At 42.4% G+C, this 16,454-nt stretch overlaps 1 protein-coding gene across 1 annotated transcript in view; it reads right to left on the bottom strand.

Annotated features, from left to right (window-relative positions):
* med16 (mediator complex subunit 16) overlaps positions 1-12,093 on the bottom strand; it is a 75,544-nt gene extending 63,451 nt beyond the window's left edge. Inside the window, exons 1-5 of the mRNA XM_084309617.1 lie at positions 12,042-12,093; positions 11,309-11,472; positions 8,649-8,756; positions 8,170-8,339; positions 3,252-3,533 (exon numbers count right to left, since the gene is read on the bottom strand). Of these exons, the coding sequence (XP_084165743.1) occupies positions 3,252-3,533; positions 8,170-8,339; positions 8,649-8,756; positions 11,309-11,450 (702 nt within the window). The 5' untranslated portion in view covers positions 11,451-11,472; positions 12,042-12,093. The remainder of the gene's footprint in view (positions 1-3,251; positions 3,534-8,169; positions 8,340-8,648; positions 8,757-11,308; positions 11,473-12,041) is intronic.
* Positions 12,094-16,454: the final 4,361 nt, after the last annotated feature.

The following is a 16,454-nucleotide window of genomic DNA, read 5'->3' as shown; positions in this document are numbered from 1 at the left end:
GAGACATACAGAGAACAGAGACAGTGAGAACAGACAGACATCTCCGATGTACGGATGTACGTGTGTTTGTTCGACTCAGGCTGTAAGAGAGTCACAGACAGGGCCGGTAAGTAACTGTGAGCAGATAAGACACTGGCCAATGCCGGAGGCGACATCTATATTGTGTCGGAGGTAACAGCGGCTGGCGTCGCTTAGTAACAAGATTGCCGTTGCTATGGCTAACAGCCGTTGCTAGGGAAATATATTTTATAGCTGTGGGTTCTTCCGGGTCGACTCAGACAAGCAGACGAGCGTCGACAGCAGAGATCCCTCCACCCTCCTCAGAGGCTGGAGGGTGGGGGAGGAGCACGCCACGAGGACATAGCTCGCTTCGGCTAACAGGACAGATAGCTTCGGCTAACAGGACAGATAGCTTCGGCTAACGGGACAGATAGCTTCGGCTAACGGGACAGATAGCTTCGGCTAACGGGACAGATAACTTCGGCTAACGGGACAGATAGCTTCGGCTAACGGGACAGATAGCTTCGGCTAACGGGACAGATAGCTTCGGCTAACGGGACAGATAGCTTCGGCTAACGGGACAGATAGCTTCGGCTAACAGGACAGATAGCTTCGTTAGCTTCGGCTAACGGGACAGATAGCTTCGGCTAACGGGACAGGCTTCGGCTAACGGGACAGATAGCTTCGGCTAACGGGACAGATAGCTTCGGCTAACGGGACAGATAGCTTCGGCTAACGGGACAGGCTTCGGCTAACGGGACAGATAGCTTCGGCTAACGGGACAGGCTTCGGCTAACGGGACAGGCTTCGGCTAACGGGACAGATAGCTTCGGCTAACGGGACAGGCTTCGGCTAACGGGACAGATAGCTTCGGCTAACGGGACAGGCTTCGGCTAACGGGACAGGCTTCGGCTAACGGGACAGATAGCTTCGGCTAACGGGACAGATAACTTCGGCTAACGGGACAGATAACTTCGGCTAACGGGACAGGCTTCGGCTAGGGATCTAACCATCAAGAGATATAGAATTATTCATTTAGTTTCTTCACCTTTCAAAGACTTTCAATCTGTTCCATCTTGTACGAGGAAATAGACCACGTTTCCAGTGTTGATTCTTCTGATTACAGATGTACCAACAGGGTGATACAGTGTGTGACAGATGTACCAACAGGGTGATACAGTGTGTGACAGATGTACCAACAGGGTGATACAGTGTGTGACAGATGTACCAACGGGGTGATACAGTGTGCGACAGATGTACCAACAGGGTGATACAGTGTGCGACAGCCAGTAAGATTGTTGCCATCAACCCACAAATGACACCAAACACAACGCAGACAGGGACGTCACGGAACAGCAGGCGACGGGTTGATGAGGCTTAAGGACGCCGTGTTCTAACAGTAGCACCCAACCCTGTTTCTGAGTGCTTTGTTTTGAGTAGCCACTGGCAGAGTGCCAACATATATATGTTGTCCGATATTGACCATTTTTGACAGCTACTTTATTTTGTCGAAATATTGTGGAGGAAAACATTAGCAATTACCCAGAGAAAATTAAAGCACACTACCTTCCCGTTTAGCCCTTTAGAAAGAGCTGTGAGGACTATTTTCTTGACTTGGACATTATTTTATATAATTATTTTTATCCAGATGAGACTATTGGACACAGACGATACCATACATCACAGAGGTAAGAGACAGATGATACATACATCACAGAGGTAAGAGAGACAGATGATACATACATCACAGAGGTAAGAGACAGATGATACATACATCACAGAGGTAAGAGACAGATGATACATACATCACAGAGGTAAGAGACAGATGATACATACATCACAGAGGTAAGAGACAGATGATACATACATCACAGAGGTAAGAGACAGATGATACATACATCACAGAGGTAAGAGACAGATGATACATACATCACAGAGGTAAGAGACAGATGATACATACATCACAGAGGTAAGAGACAGATGATACATACATCACAGAGGTAAGAGACAGATGATACATACATCACAGAGGTAAGAGACAGATGATACATACATCACAGAGGTAAGAGACAGATGATACATACATCACAGAGACAGATGATACATACATCACAGAGGTAAGAGACAGATGATACATACATCACAGAGGTAAGAGACAGATGATACATACATCACAGAGGTAAGAGACAGATGATACAGACATCACAGAGGTAAGAGACAGATGATACATACATCACAGAGACAGATGATACATACATCACAGAGACAGATGATACATACATCACAGAGGTAAGAGACAGATGATACATACATCACAGAGGTAAGAGACAGATGATACATACATCACAGATGTAAGAGACAGATGATACATACATCACAGAGGTAAGAGACAGATGATACATACATCACAGAGGTAAGAGACAGATGATACATACATCAGAGGTAAGAGACAGATGATACATACATCACAGAGGTAAGAGACAGATGATACATACATCACAGAGACAGATGATACAGACATCACAGAGGTAGAGACAGATGATACAGACATCACAGAGGTAGGAGACAGATGATACATACATCACAGAGGTAAGAGACAGATGATACAGACATCACAGAGGTAAGAGACAGATGATACATACATCACAGAGACAGATGATACAGACATCACAGAGGTAGAGACAGATGATACAGACATCACAGAGGTAGGAGACAGATGATACATACATCACAGAGGTAAGAGACAGATGATACATACATCACAGAGACAGATGATACAGACATCACAGAGGTAATGGAAATCATTCAAACAGTCTGTCAAAGTCGTTAGTTACAAAAATACAAATAAAAGACTAAAACAATGACGCCCTGCCCAAACTAGTATCTACATTAGTTCTCACTAGTGAGGCACGATATATCGGCCCGCCGATATAATATCGGCCGATATGGCAGTTTTTTTACACATCGGGATCGGTCCGATATCAAGATAGGGCAGATATTTAAAATATGTATATTTTTTTTAACTTTTTTTTTTTATTACTTTTTTTGGCCTTAAATCGTTTCAAAATATCTGTCATTTCTGAAAATAAGTTACAAAAGTAAATAAAAAAAAAATGCGTTTTGGAAAATAGCTCTTTATTTGATTATCATAAAAAAGTGTTTTCTATACAGATATCGACATCGGTAAATATCGGTATCGGCCAGAACAGCAATATTAATATCGGTTATCGGTATCGGTCACTAGTTCTCACCTTGTAAAACTGGACCAGCGAGGAGCTGCTTCCGTCCGTGGCCGCCACCACGATGTTCCCTCCGCTGGTGAAGGCGATGTCGGCCAGCGCCACGCGGCCTCTCAGCCGACACAGGCTCTCGCTGGCCGTCAGCAGCGCCCCGTTGGGCTTCAGCAGCGACACGGTCACCAGGCCACTGATGGTCACCGCCAGCCAGCCTTCCATCGGCTTCCCCCCGAACAGAGTGAGCGACGGAGAGAACTTGACCCGCGAGAACTTCTCCCCGAAGTTGGTGGAGCCAGACTTGGATTTTTTTTTGGAGAGGAGAAGAAATGTGTTACATTAGATTAGATTAGATTGTACTTTATTGCCATTATATTTGCATACGACGAGATTTGGTACTCAAACTTAAGGTGCAGTAATAAAGTCACACAAGTAATAAAAGAGAAACATAAAATACTATACAGAAACATAAAATACTATACAGAAACATTAAATACTATACAAGAAACATAAAATACTATACAGAAACATAAAATACTATACAATAAGACAATGTTACAATACTGTACAATATACAAAATAACAACAATATACAAAATAACAATACACAAATAACAATCACAGTGTCAGACACACACGTGCGTAGGTTCCCGATTCAACTCTAATGAGGGGTGTAGCGTCCCTGTAAATAGCATCTCAAACGTGGACGTCATACACAGCTTACCGACGCCATCATAAAGCAGAGTGCGCGGTGTAGCATCCCTTCTGGGAACACATTCTACTGAAGCCTGTGAATATACTGTGTATCAATAATATGTATTACACAGTATAATGCATTTTAAGTACATTTATAATTGTCCATAGATGGGTACAATGGTTAATAACAATACTCATGTCTTAAAAAGCTTTTTCAAAATGACTTATAGAATAACGCATCATAACACTAGTCTTAACTCTTTGGATGCCAGACCTGATGATAGTCGGGTTTTCATCGTATTCGATATTTCCATTCATTACAGGCACACGGACTCGGGGTTAACATGGAGAATCATCCTGAGAATGCCAAAGTGCAATACCGGCCACATTCACCCAGGTGGCAGTATCGAGCACCCTTTGAAACATTATATCTTGGCCTGTGCGTCGATCAAATGTCTCCGGGCTCACTTTTCTTTGTCGGGCGAGGCGGGCGGGTATCCCGATCCCATTGAGAAGCGTCAAATGCCCCCGATGCATCTGTTGTGGTGGATTATGTTGGCGATCAGACAATTGGAATATTCTTCTTGGGGTACCTCCTAGTGAAGGTAAGGATTAAATTATATCAATCCTGCTTTGATCCAACCATGATTTCACCTCGATCGCAACATGCGAGTGTAGCGTTACTCCACAACGTATGCCGTTGGTGACGATCAAAGCATCAAAAAACGACCCCCCCCCCCCCCTTTCATGCATTCATGATGAAACATAATACCCATTTTATATATTTGATTTGGAAATAGTAGCGTGTCCAGGCGAGAAACTGCAACGCTTTTAGTGAAAATCACATTTTACTGTATATATCGTAGTTTTCTGGGATTAGACAGGATCACTCTAAAACTATATTCATATTCACCAGGGTATAACACGCAAGCGTATTGACGAAGATTTTTATTCTTTTTCATATATTGAACGATAGGTGGGCCATAGTATTGTATCCATAGCTAGAATATAGAATATAGATATAGCCCTGCAAACACTGCCACTTATTCCTATCTTAGAGCGTTGCCGTGGTAGGAACTAAGATGCTCTAGGCTTCCGGCGCTGATTGAGTTAAGGTCTGAAAGTGTTAATCCTAAAGGCTATTAAAGAACACCATATTTTGATATTTCTCACTGTCATAGCCATTCAATGTATTTGCGATCTGTAAGCACTTTTATACTAGCTTCCATTGGTCAGCAATTCCCACCGAATAGCAAATACACCGCTTGCACAGGAAATGATGCAGTCACGTAGGGGTGGGCAATATGACGATATTAAATAAATATCGGGTACAGTTCATTAACAATACACTTTTTAAACATATCGCGGACATCGTGATGTTTTGGACAAAACCTCACGTCAGGTTCTAAGCCGCCGCGGCTGAGATGAGACTTACTTTAGCGCAGCACTTTCCTCTCTCTCTCCCTGACACAGACACACTCGTCCAATTTACGTCACGTACACACACACCCAGCGAGGCGGTAACTAAGTTAGCTAACTAAGCTAAGCTAACTAACGTTATCCGCTAACCCTGGAATCGCTCACAGGGGAGTGATCCACGACACACCAGTTCCATTAGTGGGGGGGTTATATTGACGAGACTTGACAACAGAGGTTTAAATAATCATCATATTGGCGTGACTATATCCATCAAAGCGTTAAATCAAGCATTTTTAAGTGCTTTCGAGGAAATGTCAAAATATCGCAATATATATCGTGTATCGTGATAGAACAAAAAAAATTATATAATTTAGAGGCCATATCGCCCAGCCCTAAGTCACGCATTGCGAGAAGAGCTGGTGTAGACAAGGCAGTTGGAGGCAGTGGAAAACCACCGGTCACAACAGGGGGCGCCAAATCCCCCAAACGGATGATCTTCAGGATTAATACTTCAATGTGCTATAGGGAGGTGTAGTCTGACGTCACTGGTTGTTCCACCCATATAAGGATTTATCATTGGGAAAATGGATTATCGGCTATTGTAACAATTCTGCCGCATGGAAATTGAAAAGCTTTCCATTTTTGCACAAAATGAGTTCCCTTCTATCACTAACATTATTATTTAAGCATTTCTGGTTGAAATAAAATTTGGCGATTTCTTTTTATGATTAATTGTGAATATGTTCATGTTGAGGTATAGATTGTGGATGAATAAGCACAGAAAGGTACACCATGCAAATGTTAATGGTTTATTTGTTTTAAACGAGGCGATTTAGAAATGGGCAATGGGGAAATACATTGCGTTGGAACAGAGGGTGGAACAGAGGGTGGAACACGAAAAACGGCAATGACGTAACCACTACACCGCCCTATAACGCCCATAGGTGTCATCTATTATGACCGTTAAGCATAATGAGCAACACAACTGTCATAATACATTACAAACATTGAAATTATACTCATTTGGGTGTAAGAGGTCACACAAACTGATTGTACAATGCTGATTGTATAGACTCATAAAGTGTGTCTGACTCGTAACCACTAAACTGCACGGACTACAACATATAACGTATATCATGCCAGTTAGGGTACCTTACTGCACCTGTGAATACTGTATACTTTACTTACTCATAGTATATATTCAGATTCTAAGTGTTATTGACCATATATATATATTTTTTTTTATCCACTTTTTTCTCCTCTTTTTCTATTTTTTTCCCACCCCATTTTATCCGTGCCAATTCTCCCCTCCCCTGTCTTGAACGTTGCTCGCATGTGCCCCCCACTGGCCGGTTGTAGGGAGGATAGAAGCCTTGCATCACGTGTCCCCTCCGATACACAAGGAGGCAGCCTGTCACATCTTTTCACCTGCCAGTGCGGACTCTCATTGGCGAGGTGTAACGTGTGGGAGGCTCACACTGCCCCCGCCATTTTCCTGTCTCTGCTGTGCAGGCGTCCCCAACCGACCTGTAGGAGTCGCTGTCCACAACGTCCAGATTACCACCCATCGACTTCCACCCGCTAACTCTGCCAATTGAGTCAGTATGACGGCCGGCCCAAGCCGGAGGCAACGCCGACAGCCGGAGTCTAACCCGGTGTCTCTAGCGTTGGTGACAAGCGCAATGTCCACTGCGCCACCCAGCCGCACCTATTGACCATATTTATTGTAATTTATATAATATAACTGATAGGGCATACAGACCCTCATCTGCACCTTTGATTACACTGCTTACTTGCTCATATGCTTATATTCAGAGTTAATTATATTGTCTACACTGCTTATTTTTATCGCTTATATTCAGAGTTAATTATATTGTTTACACTGCTTATTCTTTACTATAATTGTATTCCCTATATTTATGTCTTCTACTATTACCATGCCCATACTTACCTGTACCCCCCCCCCCCCCCCCCCCCCCCCCCATGCTGCTATGACGCCTGGAATACCCCAAGGGGATCAATAAAGGAATGTCTTATCTTAAAGTCAGAGTCCCATTCATTGTCTATGGAGCAGCCCAGGATTTTACATCTCAGTGACATCACCGCTTGGAGGGTTCTCGCTCTGATTTCTAGCTTCAGGAGAGAGCGCTGCACGTTCATTAATACTGACTGAACTGTCTAGGGGGAAGAACATGTATGAATTCTTCAAATGGGTGGCATTCCTCTTTAAGTACGTATCCGTTACAGGAGTTAACATTGAATGGTGATCCATTTCGTTAACACATTTGTTCTCTGGAGTAATGTTGATAATAACATTAGCTTTGAGAACAGGCGGCTCCTTCAGAATGGGATACGGCGCTCATCATCGTTAGCGAAGAAGAGAGCTGTAGTTCAGATTTTGGAAATACGAACCGCAACGTGCCGCATGCAACTTGGTTTAATCCAAAAGTAAATTCGGAAACGTTGTATAATGACACCTAGAGGGATGTCTGGTCAGTGGTCTCGTCGTTCTGCTGGTTTGCATGTCAGAGGGATCAGGAGGGTCATCGTAGCCCACGGCAGCACATGCTATTAAACTTATGAGGCAGTTGGGGTTAGAAAGGGTAATGTCCAATTAATCAACAAAATGAGCGAGATAATATTAGATAGGCCTATTTATTACACATGAATATTGTTATAAAACATTATACCCGCCTATGCACAGTTATAACTATCCTTATAATGCATGATGATTGTGTTAGATCGCGTAATGAGCGTGATTATATACACATTATTACACTAGACATTGGGCTTCATAGAACGCGTCACCCATAGTCTTTACCATCTCCACGTGCAGCGCCAGCTTGACTCCGTTGTGCAGCCAGGAGAGCGCTACAATGGGGTCTCCGTCCACCGCGCTGCCCAGGGAGCTGTCCCAGCTGTTGACCAGGTGATCTGCCATGGCCCAGCATTTGATCTGGCCGTCCCCATCCGCAGACAACAACCTGGAGCCTTGAGTACACATAAACACACATCCAATCACGCACGCACACACACACAAATAATACACATACTGTACACACCAAAGGTACAAGTGAATCACAACTGAGTGTTTTAACATCTATAATAGAGTTACACAGCCATCTGTTGTAATTCAGAAAAAATACAAATATCATACTTCAAGATTCTCATGCTACACAATGACCTACCTGATTGGTCCCACTCCAGACAGGATATGACCTCAGCATGCTACACAATGACCTACCTGATTGGTCCCACTCCAGACAGGATATGACCTCAGCATGCTACACAATGACCTACCTGATTGGTCCCACTCCAGACAGGATATGACCTCAGCATGCCCAGAGTTAATGGAGTACACATCCCACGGGTGTTCCGTGTCAATGATATGGATCATATGGCTGACATCTGAAATTGCCAGAGGGAGATGAAATTTGAAATACACCAGTGCCAGAAATGTACAGTATATAGACTAAAACAGGGTATCTGCAAGGGAGAGCAACACGCTCTAGGTGAAGCAAGGTGACGTGATTTTCTACCTTAAGTATAATTCATCATTGCAGAAAAGGGTCCGTTGTCATGGAGTGAGGTCGCACATTCAAACTGCTCCCATAACTTTTACAAACACTTTTATTGCCCTCACTACTAGTCTTTTTTTTCTTCTTTTAATTGATGATTTCGACAGTATAATATTTTTGTGACAAACATGGCAAGCAAACAGACAAATAAATGCAGTGCCTGTGGCAATATAATTGATATTGTGGCAATATATTCTGTTTTTATTATTTCAATTGTATTGTCATTATTGTTATTATTATTATTGCTGTTATTGTCCTGTGAAGTCTTGTTTATTATTAAATTACTGTATTGTGTTGCGTCTTGTTTCATGTGGGAGAAAAAAGAAAATAAAGAAAATGTTATCACAAAAAAAAGGTATAACTCATCATTGCGATGAACACAGGCATTGTACTTTTTCCTGGAATTACAGTACTTTATGAAGTGACAGCAGCAATTGATTTGGAATGAGTTCCGGCTCAGGCAGACTCTAGGAAAGAACTACCTTATGACTTGCAACGGATAGCCCATGGTGGAAATTGATTGATTGATTGATTTAATTTGACATTTAAAAAAAATTCAAGAAAACATCAAGGATGAAACACAAAGTCACTCGAGACTACATGTCAATTTTAAGTGCAGTACAAAAGTAGCCACAGACAACAATGTAACATAGACAACATTTTCATACATTTTAAAATAATTTTTTTTTTAAACATAGTAGAGGAGCCATGATTTAACTTTCTTCTTGAAATTTGCCCATAATATTAGTTTTGAAACTTGGAATACACGGGTCGGCAATGCTGGCTCTGGTGTTATGGGTATGCATGTCCCTATTCCACTGAAAATAATTTGTGAGATAATTGGGGGCCCTAATTATTGTTATAAATGTTGTGAACTATATTGAGCTGAAGTTGAACAGACCTGGCTTCCAGAGGGAGCCAGCCCAACAACTAGAAAGTGTCGTTTGCCCACATGTGCTCTGGAGGCTAGTCGTGTTAATCACATTAGTTTATTCTGGGAAACCTGTCACTTTTCTTTTAAAACTTTGGTCAGACCTCCGTACCAAGAACGGATAGCATAGTTAAAACAACAAGAAACGAGTGGATTTGCCAGTATGTGGAGACTTTCGGGGTCTAATAAATGTGCTTTTCTGGACAGAAATGTAGTTCTGCCAAAACCTTGCTCATCGTTTTGAGAGCCATGGATTCCCCGCTCAGGCTGCCGTCTAGGTCAGTGGTTCCCAAAGTCGGGGCCGCGACCCAAAGGTGGGCCGCGAGAAGCCACGGGAGGGCCGCGAGATGATTTATAAAAAAATAAAAATAAATGTTTTTTTTTTTTTTTGTCAGGCCACTGAACTTAGAAGCAGGCCAGGACAGTGTTTCTAGTTGTATTCTAAAATTCTATTCTATTGTATTCTAAAATGTGACTATATGGTTTTATATTAACTTAATAAATAAACAAAAACGAAAAATCTACTTATTTCAACGAACATTTCAAACTAAATAACAGATTATGCACATAAAACGCTGAAAAAAACCGAAGCAACAATAGTATTTTAATGAGGCTATTATTATTATCATTATTATTTTGCAACAAGTTAGCCCTCTCATAAATAGCACATATAAATGAATAACTAACTTGAACTAACTTAATAGGATCGAAGTGATATTTGGCTTAAAAAATCGGTCGCCTGGCCAAAAAAAAAGGCTTCACGATGTGTACTGGGCCGCAGCTCTCTGACGCCTTATTTTCTGGGTCCCGGCCTGAAAAGTTTGGGAACCCCTGGTCTAGGTGACAACCCAGATAGCTTACAGACTTTTTTGAAGCAAAAAGCCGGCCCTCGAGATTGATGCTGGGAGAGACCAGCTTCCGCAGCCTGGGTTGGGAACCAAAGATGATTCATTCTGTTTTGGCCATATGCAGAGATAATTTATTGTCAACGAGCCAATATTTGATGGTAGAGAATTCCTTACTGAGAGTGGCCTGCAGCTTGTCCACATCCTTATCAGAGGAAAGGATAGCAGAGTCATCCGCACACAGAAACAGGTTCACATTACAAGCGGCTTGCAGATCATTGATATAAAAAATGATCATGGAAAGTGAATAGTTCAGACAAGGCTAAATAATAAAAGAACAGTGGCTCAGGTGTGTCGTTGAGCAAGACACTTAACTCCCCAACTGTTTTCCGATGAGCCGGTGCAAGTTGGCACCTCGCATGGTTGCCTCAGCCGTCGGGTGTGTGAACGTGTGAGTGAATGGGCATGAGTTGTAAAGCGATTGGGATAAAAGCACTTATATAAATGCAGTCCATTTACCATAAGCTGCCAAAATAGCGTACTATCATTTTATTTAGATAATGAAAAGTCTGGTTTTATTCAGATCTAAATGTATGCGTGTCATACCTTTCTCATCTTCTTCATTTTTAAGGTCAGTGGTGAAGGCCACGAGGTTCCTGCACGACCAGGCACACGCCAGCGGGATGGAGGGGCAGTGGTTGCTCTTGGGCCTCTTCTCCCACTCGCAAACATAAGCGACCTCCATCATTCAACCAGTCGGTTGTGCAAACCTTTTGTGGGGGAAATGCCAAATGGTAGATAGGCACCTTGATGTAAGAGGGAGCTTGAGCTAGCTCGCAAGAGTAGACTGATTGATTGATTGAATATTTTATTAACAGATTGCAGAATGGGTACAGTACAGCACGGCTCAATACACACAATTGTTAAGGGGATGCAGACCAGAGAAAGACTTTCGTCTTGTTTACATCAGGGTCCCCCATTTTCAATTCATCAGGACATATACGACATACAGATAGACAATACTGCTACATCTAGACATTTATGCCATACCAGATTTACAACTACAGTACTGTTTGTGATACAAAAATAGTCTAAACATAACGTTACAGACTATAATGTAATGGGCTAACGTTGTGCTACCCTGCTAGTAGCAAGTTGGCCAACAATAGTACTTATTATCAGAGTGAACTAAACACTTACATGCATTGCTAATCAAAATCAGAGAAAATTTAAACAAATGCAAACGACTTGCTAAATTATTTTAGTAATATTTATTTCGCAGTAAACCCAACCGGCACCATAATATAACTTATATAAAAGCAGCAGCACACAACATTACCTCCTCTGAACGCGTCGCTACCATTCATGCGACTGGTGGAGCTACTACTGCTAGGACCCCAGACAGACAGAGGTAGTCGACTTTACAGGTGCCTGAATGAATGAATGAATGAATGAATGAATGGATGAATGAATGAATGAATGAAAACTTTATTTAACAGATTGCAGAATGGGTACAATACAGTACGGCTCAATACACACAATTGTTAAGGGGATGCAGACCAGAGAAAGACTTTCGTCTTGTTTACATCAGGGTCCCCCATTTTCAATTCATAGTGACATTTATGACATACTCGAAGACACTCTGACGTCACGAGACCGCCGCCATCTTGGTATTGGGGGAAACAAACGGACTTCTACGATCAAATGTGTGCGTTGAGCTCCGTTTGTATTACATATTTGATCACATTCTTGTTAATTTCATAACCTTTTCATATCATTTGTTTCGAAAATATTGAGGTCAACATGGCATTTCACTATTTTGAAAGCCTTTCTGGTGATTCTTCATGTTTCCCCCCCAAGCCATAGACATGCACTTAGACAGAAAGTTAAACAGACAGGAAGTTGACTTCGAGAATACTGTTATAACGTGAAACCTTTATCATGTTATAACGTGAAACCTTTATGTTATAACGTGAAACCTTTATTTTATAACGTGCAACATTTTTGTTATAACGTGCAACTTTTATGTTATAACATGAAACATTTATGTTATAACGTGATACGGATTTTTTTTCTTTTTCTGGTGCGTGTGGCAGCAATACGCTTCCGTAGGAACCTACTTATCAGACTGTAGATACTTTATTATTCATGGCTGGGAAGATTCCATGTGACAAACCAGATTCTCAAACATAAACATAAAAACGGACAACACGCTCATCACAGACAAGCTGGATGTAGCCAATTACTTAAACATTTTCTTCACAAACATAGCCACAACACTGGTAAACAAACTACCCTCCCACTCAGGGCTTTATGGGGTAGAACACATAGTAGCTTACTACAAAAACCTAGGGGTCCGCAAGGACGACTTCAAGCTGGAAATGGTAACAACAGATGAGGTACTCAATAAACTGAGCGCCCTCCAACCTAACAAGGCCACTGGCCATGACAACATCCCCTCCAAATTCCTCAGAGACTCAGCAGCCGCCATCACCCCAATCATCACACACATAATAAACCTCTCCATAAAACAGGGACACGTCCCCAAGGACTTCAAAATTGCGAGGGTGACCCCTCTGCACAAAAAGGGCAGCAAATTAGACCCAGGCAACTACCGCCCTGTTTCTATTCTCACCTCCATCTCGAAAGTCATGGAAAAAATAGTCTACGAACAGGTCGAAAAGTACCTAGCGGAAAAAAATCTAATCTACGAATTCCAATCTGGCTTCAGAACATCCCACTCCACTGACACATGCCTTCTCTATTTGAATGACCACATCAAACAAGAGGTGGACGCAGGCAAATACTGCGGCATGGTCATGCTGGACCTACAAAAGGCCTTTGACACGGTCAATCACTCCATTCTGATTGACAAGCTAAAAGCAATTGGTTTTGATAGTCTATCAGTGAGCTGGATGCAATCCTACCTTGAGGGGAGGGAACAGATGGTGGAGGTAAACGGTACCCTATCCCCCCCCCTCACAGTGAGCTGTGGTGTTCCACAAGGAAGCATACTAGGACCGCTACTGTTCCTAATTTATGCAAATGACATGTCGTCAGCTTGTGACTGCAACTTGTTCCTGTTTGCGGACGACTCAGCCCTGCTGGTCTCTGACAAGAACAAGTTACAGGTTGAAAAAACCCTCAGCTCGGAACTAGGCAGAATCTGCATATGGCTCGCTGATAACAAACTATCATTACACATGGGCAAAACAGAGTCCATTCTCTTCGGTTCAAATAACAAACTCAGCAAGACCGACGGCTTCTCAGTTACAGTGGGTGACAATATTGTCACAAGGAAAGATGAAATTACCTACCTGGGTTCCATCCTAGAGGCTAATCTCTCCTGTGACAAAATGGCATCCAATGTAATAAAAAAAGTCAACCAACGAACTCGATTCTTGTACCGGATCTCCTCTCTGGTAAACAAGAATACCCTGAAGACTCTGGCAGGAGCACTCATTCAGGGGTACTACGACTATGCTTGCACCTCATGGTACCAAAGCACCTCAAAGGCGCTAAAAACAAAATTACAAACATTTCAAAACAAACTGGTCAGACTACTGCTTGACCTTACTCCTAGAACCCACCTCACCCCTGCCCACTTTGACAACCTAGGATGGCTTAGAGTAGATGACAGAGTACAGCAACTTGCAATGGGCCTGGTCTACAAGATACACTACACGACCAAGGTACCCATGTACATGGCAAAATACTTCCCAAAGGTCAGTGAATACCACGATCACAACACCAGAGGGAGCTCCACAAATCATGTTAAACCCAGATTCGGCTCAAATAAGGGACTAAACACGTTTCGCAATTATGCCACATCAATGTGGAACGCCCTACCCAAAGCTGTAAAGGAATGTGGATCACTACCCACTTTCAAAACCTCTCTCAAGAGACACCTACGGGAGACTGCAATTCAACACTGGCCCCTGTAAATATCCTAACCCAACCCCCTCCAATGTACAGTCATTTACCTAGTATGGTTTTGTCAATAGTCCAATGTACAATTTTGTTTATTTGTACAGAGTCTCCCCCCCCTCAATGTACAGTTTTGCTCGCTTATACAGTGTGCCCCCCCCCCCCCCCCCCCCCCAACCACCTCCAATGTAAATTACCCAGTATGGTTGTCAATATCCCAGTGTACCCAACCCCCCCCACACAACCTCCTCCAATGTACAGTTTCTACGTCAAATGTATATACTCCCTTTTCTTGACTCCTTCTGTATCACAAACAGTACTGTATTTGCAAATCTGGTATGTCATAAATGTATAGATGTAGCAGTACTGACTATCTGTATGTCATGTATGTCATATATGTCCTGATGAATTGAAAATGGGGGACCCTGGTGTAAACAAGACGAAAGTCTTTCTCTGGTCTGCATCCCCTTAACAATTGTGTGTATTGAGCTGTACTGTATTGTACCCATTCTGCAATCTGTTAATAAAGTTTTCAATCAATCAATCAATCAATCACATAATAAAACACAACACTAGGTGGCGATGATGCTCCGCCTGGTTGCAATTGACCATGAAATGGAAAACAATAGGAAGAAGAACGTGGGGCGTGGTGCCAAAGCCTCCGTGTCTCACGTGTGTGAAGAAATGAATGTAGTGTCAACAACAATAAGTAATGATAATTATGTCTGAGGTAATGGGAAATAATGTTTTCCGAGGAGACGGAGAGGCGGTAGGTGTTATCTGTGTATTAGCTAGGCGTGTATTGGAGAAGATGCGGACATTGTCAAACAAAAATGTCATCTAACTTACTCTTATGTTATTATCCTCACTAACGTTACTGACCACCACGTGGCGACGACGCTGCTCTTTAGTTTTATAAACTGTATAAAACCTTGTATATCTTCCTGTACATTTTATATTTGACTGTATATTTTAGAAAGTAACTTGTTATATATACATATTTTAGAATGTATATCTTTGACTATTACTTTCGACTAGCTAAATGAATTTCCTTCGGATTAATAAAGTGCTTCTATTCTATTCGAAACGGCCCTCCTGTAAATGTACAGTAAATGTCCTAACCCAATAATACACAAGACCCTCTTCTTGGGACCAACTTAGTATGGTTTTGTCGATATTCCAATGGTTTTGCTTGTACAGTTGTACAGTTTCCCCACCCCACCTACCAACCTCCTCCAATGTACAGTTTCTACGTCAAATGTATATACTCTCTTTTCTGGACTCTTTTTGTATCACAAACAGTACTGTATTTGTAAATCTGGTATGTCATAAATGTATAGATTGAAGCCACCGTTGCCGACACTCTTCCTAACAAACGCCTGCTCCATTCGGAACAAGATGGATGAAATCCGCTTGCGACTCACTACTCAGAGAAACTTAGCAGACTGCTGCTGTATGATTTTCACAGAATCATGGATGGACTCTAGCACACCAGATTCAGCTATCACGCTAGCCGGCCACAGCGTATACCGAGCTATGGCCAGTCCGCGCCATATGTTAATAAATGGGAGCTTCCTCAAACAGCCATCTCTTTCCCGACAATCCCCTCTGTGCACGAATCCTTACATATGGTAATTAAACATTAAAACACCTGCAGCTTATAGTCCAAACTCATATCACTGCACTGGTCGGACAACACAGAGGCCCTCTACAGGAAGGGACAGAGCAGGCTGTTCTTCCTGAGGAGACTCGGGTCCTTCAATGTTTGCAATAGACTGCTGCAGTCATTCTACCAGTGTGTAGTGGCCAGCGTCCTCTCCTAGCT

Source organism: Notolepis coatsorum (assembly GCF_963971535.1).
Source record: "Notolepis coatsorum genome assembly, chromosome: 3".
In the NCBI taxonomy this organism is placed as follows: domain Eukaryota; kingdom Metazoa; phylum Chordata; class Actinopteri; order Aulopiformes; family Paralepididae; genus Notolepis; species Notolepis coatsorum.
The sequence above is the reverse complement of the archived record's forward strand: the minus strand, read 5'-3'. Positions and strand labels throughout refer to the sequence as shown.